Source organism: Salarias fasciatus, chromosome 7, assembly GCF_902148845.1.
Source record: "Salarias fasciatus chromosome 7, fSalaFa1.1, whole genome shotgun sequence".
NCBI lineage: Eukaryota > Metazoa > Chordata > Actinopteri > Blenniiformes > Blenniidae > Salarias > Salarias fasciatus.
The window spans coordinates 28952516-28970986 of NC_043751.1; the positions used below are offsets into that span (position 1 = coordinate 28952516).

An 18471-nucleotide genomic window follows, 5' to 3' on the forward strand; every position below is an offset into this window, starting at 1 on the left:
TTAGCGGCTCCTCTCGCGGAATCTCGCGAGACTTCCCGTGTTGTGGGAACAGCTGACTGCGCGGTGGGTGGTGCCATTAAACTGCTTATTTGGAACAGCGTGTTACCACAACAATTCGAGGGTTAACCTTTAATATTTCAGTTCTGTTCAGGCACTGATAATCATTTACATCCCAGCATGGCCGAGACGGATCCCAAGTCGGTGCAGGACCTCACCAACGTGGTGAGTCGTGATGGCGAGCCCAGCAGCTAGCTTTAGCTACGTTAGCTCTGCGGCTAAACATGCTAACGATGGGGAAGCGAGCGGTAGCCACCGGGCGAGCAAAGTTTTGTTCGGGAAGAAGTGGGGCGGACCAGCAGCGTTTTCGCGATGTCCGTTTGATGCACGGTGCCGCAGAATTTACAGGTCCCCGCGGTGTTTGGAATCCAAACACTTTTGTTTTAGCTCCATCACGTTATGTAATGTCCAGTGGGTCATGTAAATTACATCACCGAATCACAACCGAACACACTACACTTCGTTTGTCACAATAACCGCGTGTTATTGATATATACAACCTATTCCATTCAGTGTTCATCTCGGTGCATGATCTAGAGTTCCATTCTTAAAATTTGCGTCACCTGTTGTGAAGAAGGTATTTATTGTAACATTGTGTTACACTGCAGTGAAGTTTTTGTGTTGCCATGGAGATGGAAGTGGAAAGAGGCGCCTCGAGTACTAACCTTCAATAACACACATTGTTGTATTTTCCTCTGATGTTTTCCATAATTTTAAATTCATGTCAACACAGCTGCCTTTAAATATAACATTTGGAGCATTTGTGGCCTTGTTGGTGGTCGTCTTTTAATTGGATGGTTGCCGGTTCGATTCCCACTTTTCTACCTGTCAACTTGTCAAAGTGTCCTTCAGCAAAACTGAACCCCAGACTGCTCCCATTAGATCAAGAGTTTACCTTAAATGTGGCACTATCGGTCATTGGTATGGATTCAAACAGAAACAAAACTCCCGATTGGAACTTACTGGTTCGATTCCACAGCACAGATCACAGTCATGGCTCGCCTGAGCAAGACACTTGACCCCCATCAGCTCCCATCAGCTGACACAGGAAGGAAACATCTTCATAGACGTCACTTTAAAGGTGCATTAAGGAGTTTTTCAACTTTAAAAATACTTATTTTCCACCATAAATATGTTACACATTTTTAATGATGTGTACAATGTGCCCTGACATATTCATTGCAAGTACCTCTAACAGCGCTAAATCGTCACTTGAAAGTTGCAGTGCCGGTCCGGCACCAGAATTTTTTTGGGGAGAATTTGAAAGGAATGACGTAATGCGCGCTCCGGCTGACCTGATTTAGTTAGGTTTCGTTTTGTCCGCCACTACTCCGCCAGATGCTTAATGAGCAACAACTGAGCAGGATCTTCCAGTAAGTAAGAAAAAACTGGCTTCTAGCACTGCCACAGCTCCACACAGACTCCACCAGGTAAAAGAAATGTAAATTTTACTCGAGCGCTACTAAAAGAGCGAGGAAGGAGATCCCCTCTTCCGTGCACGCAAGCCACAGGCACGAGTGTTTCACTAAGCTGCAAGGCCTGTTTCGCATAAAACGTGCAAACTCCTTATTGCACGTATAAAAACCACAGCATCTTATTTTAGGGAGGATTACAGTACTCTCAGTAAAGTGACTCAGACGCATGTACACACTGCAGGCTTTTGAGGACTAGATGTATCTTTCTAACAGTGTTGCCGTCAGATGCCGTTCATCTTTAGTAAACCACTTCTTTTAGTGGACATATCACTTCTATTTTTCTTGTCTCCACAGGTCCAGACTCTGCTGCAACAGATGCAGGACAAGTTCCAGACCATGTCGGACCAGATTATTGGAAGGAATATCCTTTCTGATTGAACCAAGACTCAGAGAAGCTTGTTCGTGCATTTATTTTCAGCAGGCTGGGATATTGTAACAGTGTGTTGACGGGTCTCTGTAAATAATCTGTTACGGTTGCAGCTTGTCCAGAGTTGTCGCCTCTACACACAGGGTGGAGCACAAAGTATCAGAGCCTCTGCTCTGGCTGCCCGTGTCATGACCCACTTCAAAATCGTACATCTCTAAAGTTTGAATGGTCTGACTTAAAAAATGGCAGATGTACTCCTGTAATATGAATTTTTCTTTTCAATTAATGACTTTTATCCTATTCTCTTTATCTCAATCTCTATCTCCTCAATCACTTTGTTTTAATCTCTTCAATTGTAATGCTTTAACGCTTTTCATTTAAATAAAGATTTGCCTCAAGTACCAACAGTTATTCCCTAATTGTAAATAATTGGATGCTATGGCTAATTCAATGAGGGCATAGTTATTATTTTTTTTTTTTTTTGTTGCCATAGTAATGACTTTCAGGCTGAATGGGGTGAAAGGAATAACACTGAGCTCCCGATTTTAATTATTTACCTTAATGAGTTCTTCACTTGATGAGATGAGCACACGGATTGATGATTTGGAGAAAAACATTGCAGACCTGATGACCCAGGCTGGAGTTGAGGAGATTGAAGCGCCACCGGAGAAGGCTAAAGAGGGTCAAGGATCATAATGACGGTAAGAAACTCATCTAGAAATGATCATCCAGGGATTTTTATATTCAGATTTGTTGGGACTGTGCTCAATGTTTTCTGAATCACCTCACTGTAATTGTTCTTTTTTTATACCACAGGTTTCTAAACCAGGCGTGAAGTCGGTCCCTTATTCGGGAGCAGCGGACTTTCCCCCCCATTCTGAAAAATGACTTCTTTTGATTTGGTGTGTCGTGTGAAATGCTTTTTTACATATTGAGTATTGTGAAACGGTTACAGTTATGTAATGACTTGAACAGTTGAGCGTTCTTCGTGAGCTAGGCTAGTGTGACGTGCAGGAGTGCAGCCCGTGGACTCGATGCACCAACCAGGAAGTTGTTTTCGCTGCCATCGCACACACGTTTCACAGAAATTAGACCCTGACGAGGACAGTGTCGCCCTGGAACCTCTGAAGCTTGCAGTGTGTTTGGCAAACAGCACTGTCACTAACAAGGTGTGGGATGCATTCCAATTCTGATTTTTCTTCTATTAAAGATATTTAATACTCTGCTGTTTGTCTCGTATGACACAATAACTATTTGGCCAGGTGCTAAGTAAATTTTTAATCTATACGATTTCAACTCTGCGGTGCTCCGTGTTTTTCTGTATTTATTTTTTCAAGCCAGACTCGTATTTTTCAATGCAGATTATCTGGAGCGTCTCAATGTTGCATGTTTTTTTTGTCTAGGCTGTTTATTAGATAGCGTATTGAAACTGCATTAGTTAGAAGTTCCCCAAGCCGAGAGAAATGACGGTCCGAGAGGGTGAAATGTATCGTACAAAAGTAAAACTTTAATGAGATCAAGTCAGATTTATCACTTTAGAGCCTTTTATTCAAACGAACGCAAACAGAAAGTGCCAAAAAAAAAATCAAATTAAAATGAACAACATCAAATAAAGGAACATAAGAATGGTTAGATTACATCAGAATCTTTAGGAATCCTGTTACCAAACTGTGACTGTGATTGAAGTACTGTAGTTGGTGTGAAGTTTATTAATCGGTTTTGAAATGTGGAGTTAGAACTCAAAGTCTGCCTCGGTCATGTCGATGGCCCAGGCGAACTTATCCCGCTGGGTCTTATTGTAGATTTTTTCCACAGGTACCTCCATGTTCTTACACCTGAATGAAAAAGGAGAGCGTTTCGTTTAGTTCACTAGCAAAGTCTTTAAATCATAATTCGGCATCTTGATACAGACGTAGAGATTTATAGCAACACTAGACGATACCAGCTGAAGATTTTTAGACATTTACCCCTCGTGTTCTGTATTACTGACACCAACTGTCCACTAGCTTGTTATCTTGAAGAATATATGTTATTATAGTTATGCAAACATTTCTGAGATCTGTGATAAACCACTCTTTAAAAAAAAAGAAAACAGTAACCTGTAAAAAAGGTGCCTTGTCTTTTGTTCTTGCTCTATACGCTTTATCCATTTCATCAATGGGTTCAATAATTGAGGCTGTTGTCTGATCAACATGAACTCAAATCAGAAGAGAGTGCGAGCTTTTGGTACAGTGATCAGAGGCACATAGGTTGACTTATTTATTTTTTTTAATCTCTCAATGATTCAGAGTTAAAGTGAGCCTGTTTCCATGGACACGAAAAATCCAATCCTGCAGTTTTCAGGTTAACAAAGTGATCATTTGTCAGCATAAAGAGATATATGTTGAGGTGATTATGAGAAATGGCTCGACCCATCGGGATTTCACCAATACTCCCTGATATTCATGTACGTCTACCTTTTAAACTGATTTAAATGACTTTTAATCTGTATGTAAAAAACAAACGTGACACTGTCATATTATTAGAGAAAGAAAAGAACAGAACATGCAGCATTAGGACGTTGACCGAGAGCCACTGCTGGAGGGAAAGGAACAAAATGAGAAGTTTTGTTTACAAACCAGTAAATGGTCTGAAACACATAAACCAGGGTTGTTTTTTTGATTTGTTCTTAAATGCATGTGACTGTCAGAATCACTCTGATCACTCCTAGAAGTTATGTTTAGGAAAAACAGAAGTTTAAAGATGGACTGTGTCACTATCATTTAACATTTGTATCAAAGCTCAAACTGGATTAGAATAATCCGTGTGAACGTGTACACGCAACAAACCATCAGAAACAGCTTCAAGATGCAGCATATATCGATCAGTTTTGAATTTAATTTTTACTTCTAATAAGGTGAAACAGTGTCTTCTTGCCTCTATTTGAGTGAAGAATGTCAGTAGATCTGGAAATTCTGGTCGCTGGTGTTCGTCCTTTAAAACACCCGGTTGGTTTGAAGCAGGGATGTCAACATAAGACCCATGGGCCGAAAGGAGCGCTTCAGCAGAAGGCATCATTAAGTTTAGCTTTATGTTGGTTGTATTCGACATTTAGCTTTGTGAAAATGCAGATATTTTCATCACGTACATTCTGCAACACACAGGAAAAACTTTAGTCTAAATTTAAAGGTTATGATAAGCAGCACTCTTAACTGGCCCCGCCCACTACAGATGAAACGGGGCTGTTTGCGGCCCCTGAACTCCCTGGACTGGGGCCTCTGGCGTTAACATTCACTCACCAGGCCACGCTGATGCGCGGGTCCAAGTAGTTGAGTTTGGAGGTTCCCAGAGCGATCTGCTTGTTCTCCTCTCGGTCTGTGGCCTGGACCTCCATCTTCAGCAGCTGCTCCTTGCAGCGAGCCACAGCCGCCTGCTTCCGCTCCACCAGGCTGCCAGACCATACGGAGAGAGAGCGTGGCAGAAAAGGAATCCTGAAGAGTGATAATCACTGCAGCACAGGCCGCATGTGCCACATGGGGTCTCGCTCGTCTGTCAAAATATCTCCTCAGAATAAACTTCAGTCATGGATTAAATGTCACGGCCGCACGGGCGCAGTGATCCACATGTTGACGCCTCGCTGCACGGGCAAAATGTTAATTATTCTAAATTACCAGCACGGCTTCTACACAACAGAAAACTAAATATCTGCTCTTTTAATCGAGAGTTGGCAGTTACTGTCATCCAGAGGCAATTAAACCTGCAGGGGATCCTGTTTCGACAAAGGTCTGCAGTTTATAGGAAACGTTTGCTATTTCAGCTATCAAACTAGAACTCCTGGTTCCAGTTGTCTGGACTCTGTGTGTGCGTCACTGTGACTCACGCTTGCAGCTTTGCGTCCGCCTCTCCTTTGCTCTTGGCCTCCTTCTTGGCCTCCTTCAGCTCCTCCTTGGCAGCGGAGAGCTGATCCTTCCGAGCGTCGATCTGGGCGGATGGCACAGAGACACACTTCTCAAACACCGTGCACGTCAAAGATGTCACAGAGCGGCCCGTGTTCTGCGGATGGTGACTGGCTGAAAAGCGCAGTGCGGTCGGTATTGCCCTCACCTTGGCCTGAAGGTTCGCCATGGACTGTTCAAAGGTCTTTGGCGGCGCCCGCTGGTGGTTACAGAGAACAGCAACGGCTCTGTTGGCCCTGTTGTAGGACAGCAGCTTCTCTGCCTCGTTATCGGACTCTGAAGGGTGACAGTAATTGATGTTTAAACAAGTAAACTCAACTAAGAACACATCAGTCAATATTCATCCAGGCTTATTTTATGTCCCTCGTGTCATCATACACACACACAATTATATTTTTCCATTTCATTCAATTAGTTGTGATCCCCATCGGTTTAATATCTTCCTTGTGGGGTTCAACACACTGCAGCCACACGTCAGGCCGCACACTGGCTCTCAGCAGCAATGAGGAGCGTGACACTTCCATCTCTGAATGAGAAGCGGCGGCAGAGGCAGCCAATGGGACGCTGATAAGAGCGAGGCAGAGATGCTCGACGCTGGGCACGGTGATAATGTACCCCTGCCACGGCCGAAAAAGTCGACTGACGTCAGGCTATCTCGGATCACGCGAGCTAAAAATAAATTAAAAAAAAAGAAAAGTCACAGGAGTGGCAGTTTCAGCGACTCGAGCAGCTGGAATTATAATAAGCTGCAGTTTTTAAGAGCCTCTGGTAGCTGTCCAGCCTTTAAGATGCCTGTGTGTGTGTGCGTGCGTGCATGCGTGTGTGTGTGTGTGGCATATGGCATTATAGATGAAGCGAGACCCTTTTATAGTGCGGTGGCGGAGTCCAGCTTACTGTTGGTGAGCTCTCGGAGCTGCTGCTGCAGGGTGATGGAGGCGTTATACGTCCTGAAGACCTTTGCAGTCAGACCAGGCATCAGAGAACTCAGGTGTTTGTTCAGACGGCCGGTCTGCAGTCAGAAAGAGCACACACACACACACACACACTTCCAGCAACAAAAAATACACAGCCTACCACTAGATGGCACTGTGGCATTAAGCCACCTCAGTGCTGAAAGTCTCTCTGCCCTCAATATAGTAATCATCTATTAGAAATGAGATTGAAACAGATCACAGTACTTTTCCTCCGCTGACATTTCTGTAGGTATTACCAGTTAGTTGATATAACCAGTAGTTAGAATAGCCATGAGCTCATGTCAAACAACAGTAGTTTAAACAAAGGCGCACGTGTGCTGTGAAAGCACAGCGAACACACTCGCCACACACTGCCTGCCCTCACGTGCAAACACGTGAACTTGGAACGACAGGCCGACACATGTATTTCTAAATGTGGACGAAGGCCCACAGCTGTGCACGGCAGACACGTGGCCTCCGAAGAGCGCACGCATCTGACACAAGAAAAAGAAGAAATGATTGTGATGCAGACTCCAATAATGATGTGGCTGGTTTAATCAGAGCGGGGTCAGGACCCGGCTGTCTGGAGCCACGGGCCTGAACCGGCGCGTGTGCACGTCACTGCAGGAGCCGATCGAGGTGTTGGAATGCATGCATGCTGAGTGTGTGTGTGTGTGTTTACACAAAGCTGGAAAGGACGCAGGTATACAATTTGTGAAATAGGCGCCGTTGTGCTCTGCGTTACCTGCTAATGAGCTGCTGAGCTCTGCCCTTGCAATGCTAACGAAGGACTCTGCAAGTGAGAGGAGCAAGTGCAACAGCCCGACACCTCCAGCTCACTTAGCGTGGTGTGTGTGTGTGTGGCTTTTTGCCATGCTATTTGGGCGAACAGCATCCCCCCCCAATTAAGCTCATGCTGTAAGATTTTCCCAAATTTAAATGCTTACCGATGCCATTTGTGCGTTACTTTGATCAGATATTTTTATATCTACCTGTAAAGTAGCTTTATGGTAAATAAAATGACCCTGTTGATCTCCTGGACGTCCTCTTTAAACGTGATCGACTGGCAACACTGCAGAGTTCACCCGTCATGTCAAAACCAATCCAGTCAGCAGTGACAGGCCAGCAAAGACGTCTGTGGTAAAAATAGTCGTCGCTTTGTTTTAAACGATCTTGTATGCTGTCGACAGGAACGCCGCCTGAAACAAACCGAAACCTTTAAAATCGTCATGATGCCGTTATGTGGACTGTTACACGGAGCAGTTAGTCGCTCTACATGAGGCGTAAACTGGACAACAGGAACCTCCTCGGCGCCGAACAGCCACTGTGAAAACACTGATGAATCATTCAATCAAATACGATAAGAGTGAGCTGGAATATCACTTATTTCTCCTGAAACAGAGAGTGAAATGTTTTATGAGTGTCAGAAATCATCAGCTCAGTCCGCGACGAGCCAAGAAGCAACATCTTTTCGCAGCCTCAAGGATTTTCAGAAAGGAATCTGCCGGAAAACGCTCAACAGAACGAGGTGAAAATCTTTTTTCACCTTTTGACGCAGCGTCTGGGAGTTAGAGAGTGGCTGGTCTCCGTGTCGTTATGGAGGAGCAGAAATGTTCCCGAGAGTTTTGTACTGGAGTCTGGATCTCAGCCAGCTTTGGTTTTCCACCTCGAGAAAACAAGCACATTCCTCCTGAATCCACCTGAGCGCCGAGCAGACGGGATCGGTTCACAGATGAACACTGGAAATCAGTATTTGGGCCAGTTCGTCTGAGGCTCTTAACCACGATGCTCCAGCTTGCTTTCTGTCTCTTTCCAGCTCTTTACGCTCCTCTTCACATAAGGCCAGCTAAGGGTATGAACAAACTCGACATTTCCACTTCTTTTCCATCTTCTTCCGCCCCCTCAGGTCAGCTGGCTGCCTGTCACGTCTCCCCCTTGCCTCCTCGCCCTCCCTCCATCTTTCCCACCTCCTACCTTCTTCTTCTGGTCCTCGTCTGCCTCCTCCATCTTAACTACCGCTCACCTGGACCAGCTGTCACTTTCCCCGCCGCTCCGTCTCCCTCCCGGCGCCCCTCCTCCGCCCGCTTTCTCGGTGTCCTGGCCTTTCTGGGTGTCAATCAGGTCTGCCCTCGGCAGCCATTACCATTCCACCTCCAACACACACTGACATTTCCCGACACGCGGCAGGGCAGAGAGCAGGGGCGCCACGCTCCCGCCGTCAAGTGCTCCGTCTCTTCGTCTCAGGCTCATATCCCCGCCGCGGGTCCTGTTGTCTTTTTCCTAAAGCGCCGATCTTAATACGCCGACACGCGGTCGGCCCTCTCATCTTCCACGTGATTGGTCGTCGGCGTCGACTCTCAGAAACGAACGAAGCAGTTTTAACAGGACTGACTCTCCTGAGTTGGAGAGGACGCCAGATTTTTTCCGTGTGTGGAAATTCATACGCCCGGCATGTTCGCTCTCAATTTTGACTCAGTGCAGTTTCATTTTTTATCTGCCAGAGTCCACCCCCCCCCCCCCCCCTCTTTTGAAACTCCTCTTCTGCTCTCAGTCCTCCCGCTTCCAATATTCCGTCCTCTTCTCCTCACCTGCCGTCTCCTCACGTAACTCCTTTCATCTCGCCACACCAACGGCTCATCCTCATTCAATCTCATCTCTGTTACACCTCACAATTTGGTCCCAGGCTTTTCCTTTACTGCAGCTTTCAGTCCACAGAAAATACACACACAAAAAAAAGAATTCTGTTTTGCTTTCACCACCTTCTCAACATTTCCCTCAAGCATTACATGCCTCAGGGGAGTCTCTCTCTCTTTTTTTTTTTTTTAATTTCTTTTTTGTACACCTATTTAGTAATTATTCAAAACACTTGTGAGCAGTTTTCACCAAGACTCGGGCTTCTTTAACCAATCCAGGCTCAAAATGTCAAGTTTGACAACTCAACATCTCGAGCAATTACAATCAAATCACTGTACAAACACCAGAAAGGAGGTAACGAAGCCGTTCGAGACACTCACGTTGAGCCGGTCGAAGAGTTCATCTCCGGTTTCTTTATTCTCCATGAAAAGTTTGAGATTTTTAAAAACCTGAAAGCAGAAGCAGAGAGATTGAAGGACTTTCACAGACAGCAGATGTCAAAAATTCACATTTAGCAATCCGATCTATTTCACCATAATCCAAGCTTACTTAATTTAATAACCAGAAAATAAAACTGTTCTACAGATGAATTACTTGAGGACTTTGGGATATTTTGGCTTGAAAAGCAACCCTGAATTTGAGATATTCTACCGCAGAAGCAAAGCCCTCTGCAGAGAATCAGAGCTGAATGCGTCTTTTACGTGAAAAACTGGTGAAATAAAGTTTGAAAGCGGAAGCTAAAGCGGCGCCAGATACAGTAGTATTTTTCTTTAGGTGTTTGCAGCCATCACATTTTGAAACTCCATTCATAAATCAAAACTAAGGAATCCAGAGAAACTCTGCAAAGCGCTCTCCGATGCACAGCCCCACTTTGAGGCGCGTGCGGTTTAAGGTTGGTTTCATTTGTCCACCTGAGCTCACCGCCAAAGCGGCAAAACCGGCACAATTACACCTGACGTTTGGGGACCACATAAGCTCCTATTCTCCAAATAAACAGCAAAACATTTGAGACACCAATTAATAGCAGCAGATGTGTCGCTTTTTTTGACACATGCTGAATTTCTAAGTCGTTCTCACTCGCTTTGGAAAAAAACGACGGCGGGAATATTAAAAGCAGAGTGCAAATTTTGGGTGGCTGAAAATGTAAATCAGAGTCTGTGGAAAAGTCTCAGAGCAGCAGAGACACCAGTCGGCACACGTAATTGGTTTTTTGTAATGTGTGTGAGTGGTTTTGTGTCAAAAAAAAAAAAAAAAAAAAAAAGCAAATCATTTAGAAATGAATGCCCAGCAGGCAGACTGGAGGAAGCACAATGCGACTGTTCACTTCTCCAACTTATGCCTCAATTGAGAAACAAGTGCAACAAAGTAGATTGATACACTTTGTGTATTGATTTAGGTGGAAATCAACCAGCTGTTCAACAGCGGCACGTTCACAGAAGCGGTGATTAGATTATTGGACGTTGACCAAAATCATTTCAAATAAAATTAGGGCATAAATGCAAAGGAGAGACAACTTTTTCTTTAACGAATGACAGACGACATGCTGATTCTCCACTGTCGCGCTGCGTCACACGTACAGTAGAACTCATGTAGCGAGTGTGTCATGAAAAAGCTGATCTTATATCCAAAGTAACAAACAAATATCTTGGCAAAGCCCGGAAAGTGAAAATGTTCTCCCTTCCATTTTATTCCAAGTGACATTTAGCAGCAATCTCACTCATTTGCCAGGGAATTGATGATGCTAAAATATGCGAGGACTAATTAATTCTCGCTAATGTGATGCTTTTGAATGCACTCATTTGAATAATTATATGTTCTGCCAAGAAAGAAAACACATTGGCTGTCAGGTGCTAACATTTCTTTTTCCATCTCTGGTGGAGAAGATAGCCTGGGCTGACACAAGAGGAGGGGCTGCAAATTTACATATGCATACATGCGCACACGCGCACGCACACACACACACGCACAGGAATGACAGCTGTTTGACAGACTGCAGACGACCAAACATGATTATAAAGAACAACAAGTTTTCCTTTTGACTGCGGCGCTGGCTAACCTGCGCGCCGCAGTCTGGATTGTCATTTACAGCCCTCGATAGCGACTGAGAAGTGTTGCTGGGTGTTCTTATGTAAACATTAGTCCAGGCTGCGCAAAACACTTGACATTAAGAAGCTTTTGGACAAAACAACGCCGCAACAAAGCCAAATGACGAAGATGGACCCTTGTTATTATTATTATTATTATTATTTGGCCTGGTTAGTGGCCAAAGAATGTGAAAAGTAATTACAACACGGATTAGTCCTCACGCCTGTGTGCTAATAGTGTGCCCAAGAGGCAGAATGGCTTAATATAAACATGGAAAGTAGCCATGAACCTCAGCAACAAGCTATTAAGTTGTACCGTGAACTGTGAAAAATCTGAAGCACCGGGGAAATTCTGAGTAGGCTTCAGCCTGCTTCCTGTCATTACAGTGGCTACACTGTGAAAACAAGCCTTAAATGGCTTTCAGAGCCTATTTAACTTGTCAGGAGGAGCACATGCGGCTCCGCCTGGCGCTCCAATAGGAACACCGTCAGTCAGGAGAATGTGGCACTGAGTGGCGGTGCTGCAGTCGACTCGGACGCCACCGAGCTGCACCACAGGCCAGGCTAAAGCTAAGGTTTGGGAAATTGTGATACGTTCAGGACAATAATCAAATCAAAGGAGTTTAGCTCAGGGATCACAAACGGCTAACTTTCATCTGACAAGTAAAATCGTGCCATGATGACTTCGAAAACTTGAACTTCAAAGGTTTTCTTTCTTGTGGAGAAGAGTATCGTAATGTGAAATATCTCTATTTTCATGAAAAACATTTACGACAAAAAAAAATCAATATAATCTCGACATAAAGCCAACTCTAATGAAGCCTGCTGTGAAATACAGCGAAATGTGAAAAAACAAAAAAACTCCTAAAACTGTTGTTTTGGCCCACGGACCTTAGCTTTGACACCCCAACTTTACGTTTCCAGGCCGGCTTCATTTGAAAAGCTGTACTGCTCCTCAGTCTATCATTACAGCCATCCAGAGCACTCAAGACGCTGCATTTTATAGCTTTTTTTCCCTCCTACTGCTGCTTTGGTCATTCGGCATTCTTACACGGGAAATAAACCGAGTGCCATTGTGCAGTATAATAACCCACAGTGTGACACTTGGCGGCATTGACCATCTCTGAGTGGACTCAGCATGTGTACTTTAACGGAAAAAAAAAAAGAAAAGAAAAGAAACGGGCCTCCGAGCGGAGGGACAGTTGAACTATTCGAACAGAGAGAAATTAAGCCACTGCACCCACGGGAATCCGATACACAGCCGAGTCCCGAGGACAATTCCGAGTTCCCTCAGTCAACGTCGATATGCAAGAAAGTGACCTTCTCTGCGGGGCCTTATGCCAAAATCCACAGGGAAAACTTTTACTCTTATGACAAAATATTGAGTTTGCATCACGGCCAACTTCCCAAACGCTCTGCTGATGTTTTCTCCCGCCGAGAGCAGGCTCACACGCTTTGTGTCGACGATATTGCTAAATCTGTACGAAGCCGTTTATTCAAGACACCTGCTCAGGTCTAAACATCTGACAAATCAGTGTCAACGAGGAAGTGTGTCATTCCCTCCGTTACCTTCTTGATTACTGGGACTTTGTTGTAGTAGCGGATGGAGTCTTTGCCCAAGAAGTCAAATTCCACCACGAACTCCTTGTCGTCGAGTTGCTTGTGCAGCGTGATGTGCTCGATGCGGAGCGAGCAGCAGCCCACCGTGTCCGCCGTCTCCCCCTCCTCCTTCTCGTTACCTGCTCTCAGCGCCAGCTTTTTTTTTTTTTTTTTTTTGGGATATGGGGGGGGGGGTGTCAGAGGATACAGAGATTAAAACACCAAATCTGCAAATGCACGCTTTCCCCACATTCCGGCGAGAAAACCGACCGCACGTCAATCAGGCGGCCATTAAATAGACAGACACGCACACAAAGCTGGATTCAAATCGTGAAAGGTTTTCGGCACGAGTCACAACCAATCACACACTCCATCTATCATTTCATTCCACACAGACTGAGAAAATTAGCCTGGGGTCATGAGAAGAAACTGCTACATCTGAATCCATTTTTTCTCTTTGGGAAAACGAAAGTATTTTATCCAGCGGTGTGACAGAGAGAAAGAAAAAGAAAAAAAGAAAAACAAATCAAGACACAGTGCATTGATTTTCAATATGTCCACATGGCTCTTTGTACCAACAGCAGTTTATTCCAACTGCTGGTGTTTTTCTGATGGAATTACTTTAAAAAAAAAAGCAGACCTTGTCTATAAAGTAAAGGGCCACCGCTCGCTGTCGCTTCTCCATCTCTCTCGAGTGAAGATCCTTCATGTACTGGTTCCGGATGTCGTCCACACACGACTTCAGTTTCCGAGCAACCTCATATTTCTCCCAGTCTTTCTCTCCCTGCAGTGATGGAAGGAAAACGATGAGGGCACAGTTACAAAACGCCGGGAAGTGAACATGTAAAAACAAAAGCGCTACAACAGCAGCAACATGATAACAAAAAAGCTATTTTCTCTGTGAAAAGCCTCATATCTGCACACTGTAATCAGGGGATCAACACAAGGTTTTTGTAATGCAACACAAATACTCCAAACTTTGATGAAACAAAGTGCTTGTCCGCCGTTTAGCCGCTGGTTATGTGCTGCACCAGAGACAATTAAAGCCACCATCAGTCAACAGGCAGGCATATTGTCATGGAGACTAACAGTGGAATAACTTGACCTTTCCACATGAAAGACGGTGAGACAGAAGAGGAGTGAGAGGAGGGAAGAGAATAACAAGACGTTATGCAGAAAGCTCACTGCCAATTTAATCAGAAATGTTTCCCAAACCTCATTTCCGATCAACTGGAAGCAAATTCAAACTTTCTCATTCATGTTTCGAGATATAAATGGTTCAGTAAACCTGATCTGTGTGTATCAAGCAAGAGACCGACAGGAAAAAAACATCAATCTGACGTCTAAAAGCAACTCTAACCTGCAGCTGGATGACCTATAGTCGATGAAATGAGATCCAGTTCAACAGGTCTACTTTACATTCTGTCATTACAACAGTTTGGGTTGAGATGTAAAGAGGTTTTAGTTTAATTATATGTTAAATGGTGTTGAACTCCCTGCCTTATATCTGTGGCACTTAAGGTTCAAGATTTCTTAAAGGAAGTAATTAAAGGTTGCTTTTCCTGCAGAAGACATTAACATCCTTACATTTAACTATACAGCTGTATGTTATTTAACCTATGTGAGTTTAGTCAAAAGGGAGGGGACTGATGAAGCCACTCGGAAAAGGTTTAAAACATTTTTCAAGACATGTTAACCCGACCTGCTTCGACTGTTTTTAGATGCATCTTTCTAGAAAAGTTTCTAATAATCAGAAACACAGAAAACAATGTGGGTTTCCTTGAAAAGTCATGTAAACAGAACATAAACTGCACACCGTCACCACCTGACAGGGCATTTAGGCCCAGTCTAGCTGTTAAAGAAGATATAAAAATATCAGAAACACATTTCAGAACAGCAGAAGTTCAGACTTTCCATAAAGTAAATTGAAGACATCTGTGACGAGTGTAGTCCAGAGATAAACCGATCAAACGCTTTCAACGGCGTTTAGAGTGGAGCACCAGATCAACTCCTGAACTTTATGAAAGTCAGTAAAGCAGAGAGAAATCAATAAGCAGCATGGGAGAACGGTCTCTCTTAACTCCATCCACTCCTCAAAACCTTGAGAAACTGTCAGGTTGCAGCTTCAAGCATGTTTTCTGCTCTGCTGGTTAATGTGACCATGACCCCCACAAGCACAGACGATTCACAACAAGCACCACACACCAGAGTTTTGATCCAATCTGATTTCTGCTGTGTAGTTGATACCAAACTGATCAGACTCCGATCAATTCCTGCCCAAGTCACAACGAGGCTTTAAAGCAGAACTTTGCAACTTTTTTACCTCAATAAATGTGTTTCAGAATTCCTGTGGGGGTAAACAAAGACTTGTCACGGTGATTCGCCGGTCCCCTCACTCCCCCCGGGGTCTGGGTCCTGAAAACAGCGCTTGCAATTTCAGAGGAGCGGACCCGACTACATCTCGCGAGAACAAACCTGCTTTACGGCGCTCATACGGGATTACAAGTATAAAAGCTGTTGGAGTGCGAGATCTGTCATTGTGTTGCAATAGACGATCTTTGCATGATGTGTTGATTGGTTCTAATTTCTGTTTGGTAAATGAAAAATAAAGAGGAGTGGCACCTCCTCTCGTAGAAGTGAGCGCGAGACCGCGAGTGAGTTCGCTGCACTGAGCTGAAAGCGGTAGCTCTCCGAGTGTGTTTGCTTTCCAATAAGTTTGATTGTGCGAAGCAGGCATGTCTACGACAGAGGGAGCAACCGGAGGAAGTTCCCGGGCAGCGCGAGGAACCGTCGCTGCAGAAGATTTAACAAAAGCGCGTAAAACAAACATGAAACCCTTGCTAGCGTTAGCAACACCACCCTTAAGTGCTCACGGATGACAGAACCAAAAAGACAGAAAAAAAACTTTGTCTAACGAGCAGAAAAAAGGAAACGGGAGCGGGACGCTCTCTGCACGCAGGGGCGGGGGCGGGGGTGGGGGTGGGGGGGGCTGATGCGGAGGACGTTTACGACAGTGAGCTTTCACAGGAGACCAATAGGGGGAGCGCTACAGCAAATCTTGCATTGTTCTGCTTTAAACGCCTTTTCTCACAAATACGTGCTCCATGAGGAGGGAGGAGAGAAAAAAAAACACACACACATTCCAGTCTGCTTTGTGCCGCTGATAGAAAACTAGCGACGCCCTCGACGCACCGTGATCCGACGTTCAAGTTGCAATTAGCTCCATAATCGCCTTGCTTCTCACGAGTGGCGACAGTTTGAGGTGTTTTGCTGGGGGCGGAACAGCCGAAAGCCTTGAAGGGAAATATGGAAGTGAACCCGTGGGAACCACCTGAATATATGAATGAATTTAATCTTAATGAAAATCAGAGCGAATTTTAGAGCCATTAATTAACTAAAGCAATCGATTTGAACCAAGTACACAAAAACGAGAGTCTCAAGTGAACGTACCCTTTAAAACTTTAAGTCTAGGTTGGAAAACTGTTCTGTTAACTGAAGGAAGTAGAGATGAATTAATTTATAAGAATAATTAAGAAAAGGCTGTAATAATAGAGGTAGGTTCAGTGCTGTATGGAGCGATCTTTAAACAAGTGACAGTGACACTGCAAGAAGAGATCCTCAATATGATCCTCAATCAAAGGATCAAGCAGAGGCCAAGCAGATGCTGCAGAATGGCTTTACGGTAACTAAAGTACAGGGCAGTTCCACAGGGCAGAGGAGTCCTGAGGCTCAAGTGTCAAGTCCATTTTCAGATGTCGCAGAAACCCAACACCACACACTTTCTAGGACAGGGGTGTCAAACATAAGGCGTGAGGGCAAAGATCGGCCCTCAAGAGGCTCTAATCCGGTCTGTCAAACTGACAAGAAAACTGGCAGAATTTCAAAGAACACATAGAATTTAAAAAATAATAATAATTCTCAAGAGTAACGGACACAACACAGCACTGAGACCTGAGCCGAGATATGAACCTCACTGCCATGAAAGACAGCCATCTTGTTACTGTCAAACTCGCCTTAAACTTTGTAAACAACGTCTTAATGTCCAATTTTAAAGTATCACTGTTAAGATTCTTTTACTTTACACTGTGCAATATTGCCACGCTGCACATTCTGCTGTTTTAATCGGGAATACATTTAGCTTTAAAGCCTTGCTGTCAGGGTGAGTTTGAAAAACATGCATAATGCAACAGTCACACAGCAAGTCTTTGTCTTTCCACATTTCATTTATTCTGCACCAGGAACTTTCATTAAAATTGGCTTTACGTTGAGATCATCGTTTGTTTTTGTGAAAATCTGGACATTTTCATCATGTATCGTCTGCTCCACAATTATATCATTAATGCATTGTTTTACCAGGATGAAATTAGGCTGCAGGTGACCCTTGAACTAAGATGAGTTTGACACCCCGGTTCTAGAATCTAGAGCAGCCCAGACCGTCCAATACTTCCATTGCATTATTTCTATATTATAAATATTACGTTAAATTTTTTTGTTCCTGTGGGGCCGACCATCCATTCCGAAAATAAGAATGTTAATGTTGCACTCTAAATATAAACTACACTGACCCCTCTCTTCCAGGCAGGAACAGGTGCGGACTGGATGGAGGAATGTTTTATTTTTACCTGCCAGGCGTTTGTGACCGGTCTCCATTAAACAAAACAAAACCAAAAAGTTAAATGGCTTCTGCCGTTCTTGTCAGATATGTTTTGGCGGAGTGGCAGGCGCTTGAGTGGACAGGCTGCTATGGCAACCGCAACCTTAACTTAATGGTGCATTCAAGTGCTTGTGGGAAGGTCGTATAAATTTAGAGACTGAAAAAGTGAACTAAAAACCTGAAATTCTGTTTGTGTGAAAGTGCTGCATTAAACTCAATACCGCACCTGGAAACCCGAAAACTGAAGCAAGAACAGAAAAGCTTCCTTTTACTGTGACAAGTGGATGAAAAAAAGGTTGAAAGACTTAATCCTCCTGAAATCGATGGCATTTTTAGACAATTTCTTCCAGCGCCAACGACTTGCAGGACCGCTTACCTTGAGTTTGGAGTTGGCGTTGAGCATGATGTACTTAATGGCGCCCTGAATGTTTTCTGTCCAGCTGGCCAGCCAAGTCACAGAGTTGTCATGTCGAACTTCCTTCCACCGATGTCCAGCAGGCGGTTCAGGGATGCGGGACTCCCTGACGGAGAGAAGGGAAATTACGAATAACCACACACACCTGATGATATCAAGATGGCATCAGAGGGCGTGGATATTTATTATGAATTTATTCAAGAAGAGAAGCAAAGATAGAGACATAATTCAAATTCAGGCCGAACTTAAACAACAACATTTCAAGTGAAAATGCATTTTCAAATGTCTGTTCACACAG

The 18471-nt window shown here is 44.2% G+C and overlaps 2 protein-coding genes across 2 annotated transcripts in view; one reads left to right on the forward strand and one right to left on the reverse strand.

Annotated features, from left to right (window-relative positions):
• Window positions 1–3907, forward strand: hsbp1b (heat shock factor binding protein 1b). Its single transcript, XM_030096119.1, has 4 exons — window positions 1–222; window positions 1827–1893; window positions 2474–2600; window positions 2716–3907. Exons 1-3 carry the CDS (start codon window positions 178–180, stop codon window positions 2593–2595), a joined length of 234 nt encoding a protein of 77 aa, XP_029951979.1. The 5' UTR covers window positions 1–177; the 3' UTR covers window positions 2596–2600; window positions 2716–3907.
• The window catches only part of LOC115392358 (DNA topoisomerase I, mitochondrial), a 25912-nt gene continuing 11056 nt past the window's right edge, over window positions 3616–18471 (reverse strand). The window contains exons 9-17 of the mRNA XM_030096951.1: window positions 18135–18279; window positions 13745–13888; window positions 13075–13260; window positions 9802–9870; window positions 6729–6843; window positions 5983–6110; window positions 5759–5859; window positions 5178–5327; window positions 3616–3734 (exon numbers count right to left, since the gene is read on the reverse strand). Of these exons, the coding sequence (XP_029952811.1) occupies window positions 3632–3734; window positions 5178–5327; window positions 5759–5859; window positions 5983–6110; window positions 6729–6843; window positions 9802–9870; window positions 13075–13260; window positions 13745–13888; window positions 18135–18279 (1141 nt within the window). The 3' untranslated portion in view covers window positions 3616–3631. The remainder of the gene's footprint in view (window positions 3735–5177; window positions 5328–5758; window positions 5860–5982; window positions 6111–6728; window positions 6844–9801; window positions 9871–13074; window positions 13261–13744; window positions 13889–18134; window positions 18280–18471) is intronic.

Bases quoted from the DNA above. Each gene is read 5' to 3' on its own strand.
- hsbp1b (XM_030096119.1), top strand. From the start codon at position 178: ATGGCCGAGACGGATCCCAAGTCGGTGCAGGACCTCACCAACGTG. The intron at 223-1,826 runs GTGAGTCGTGAT...TTGTCTCCACAG, and splicing joins TGCAGGACCTCACCAACGTG to GTCCAGACTCTGCTGCAACA. The intron at 1,894-2,473 runs ATATCCTTTCTG...TGAGTTCTTCAC, and splicing joins GGACCAGATTATTGGAAGGA to TTGATGAGATGAGCACACGG.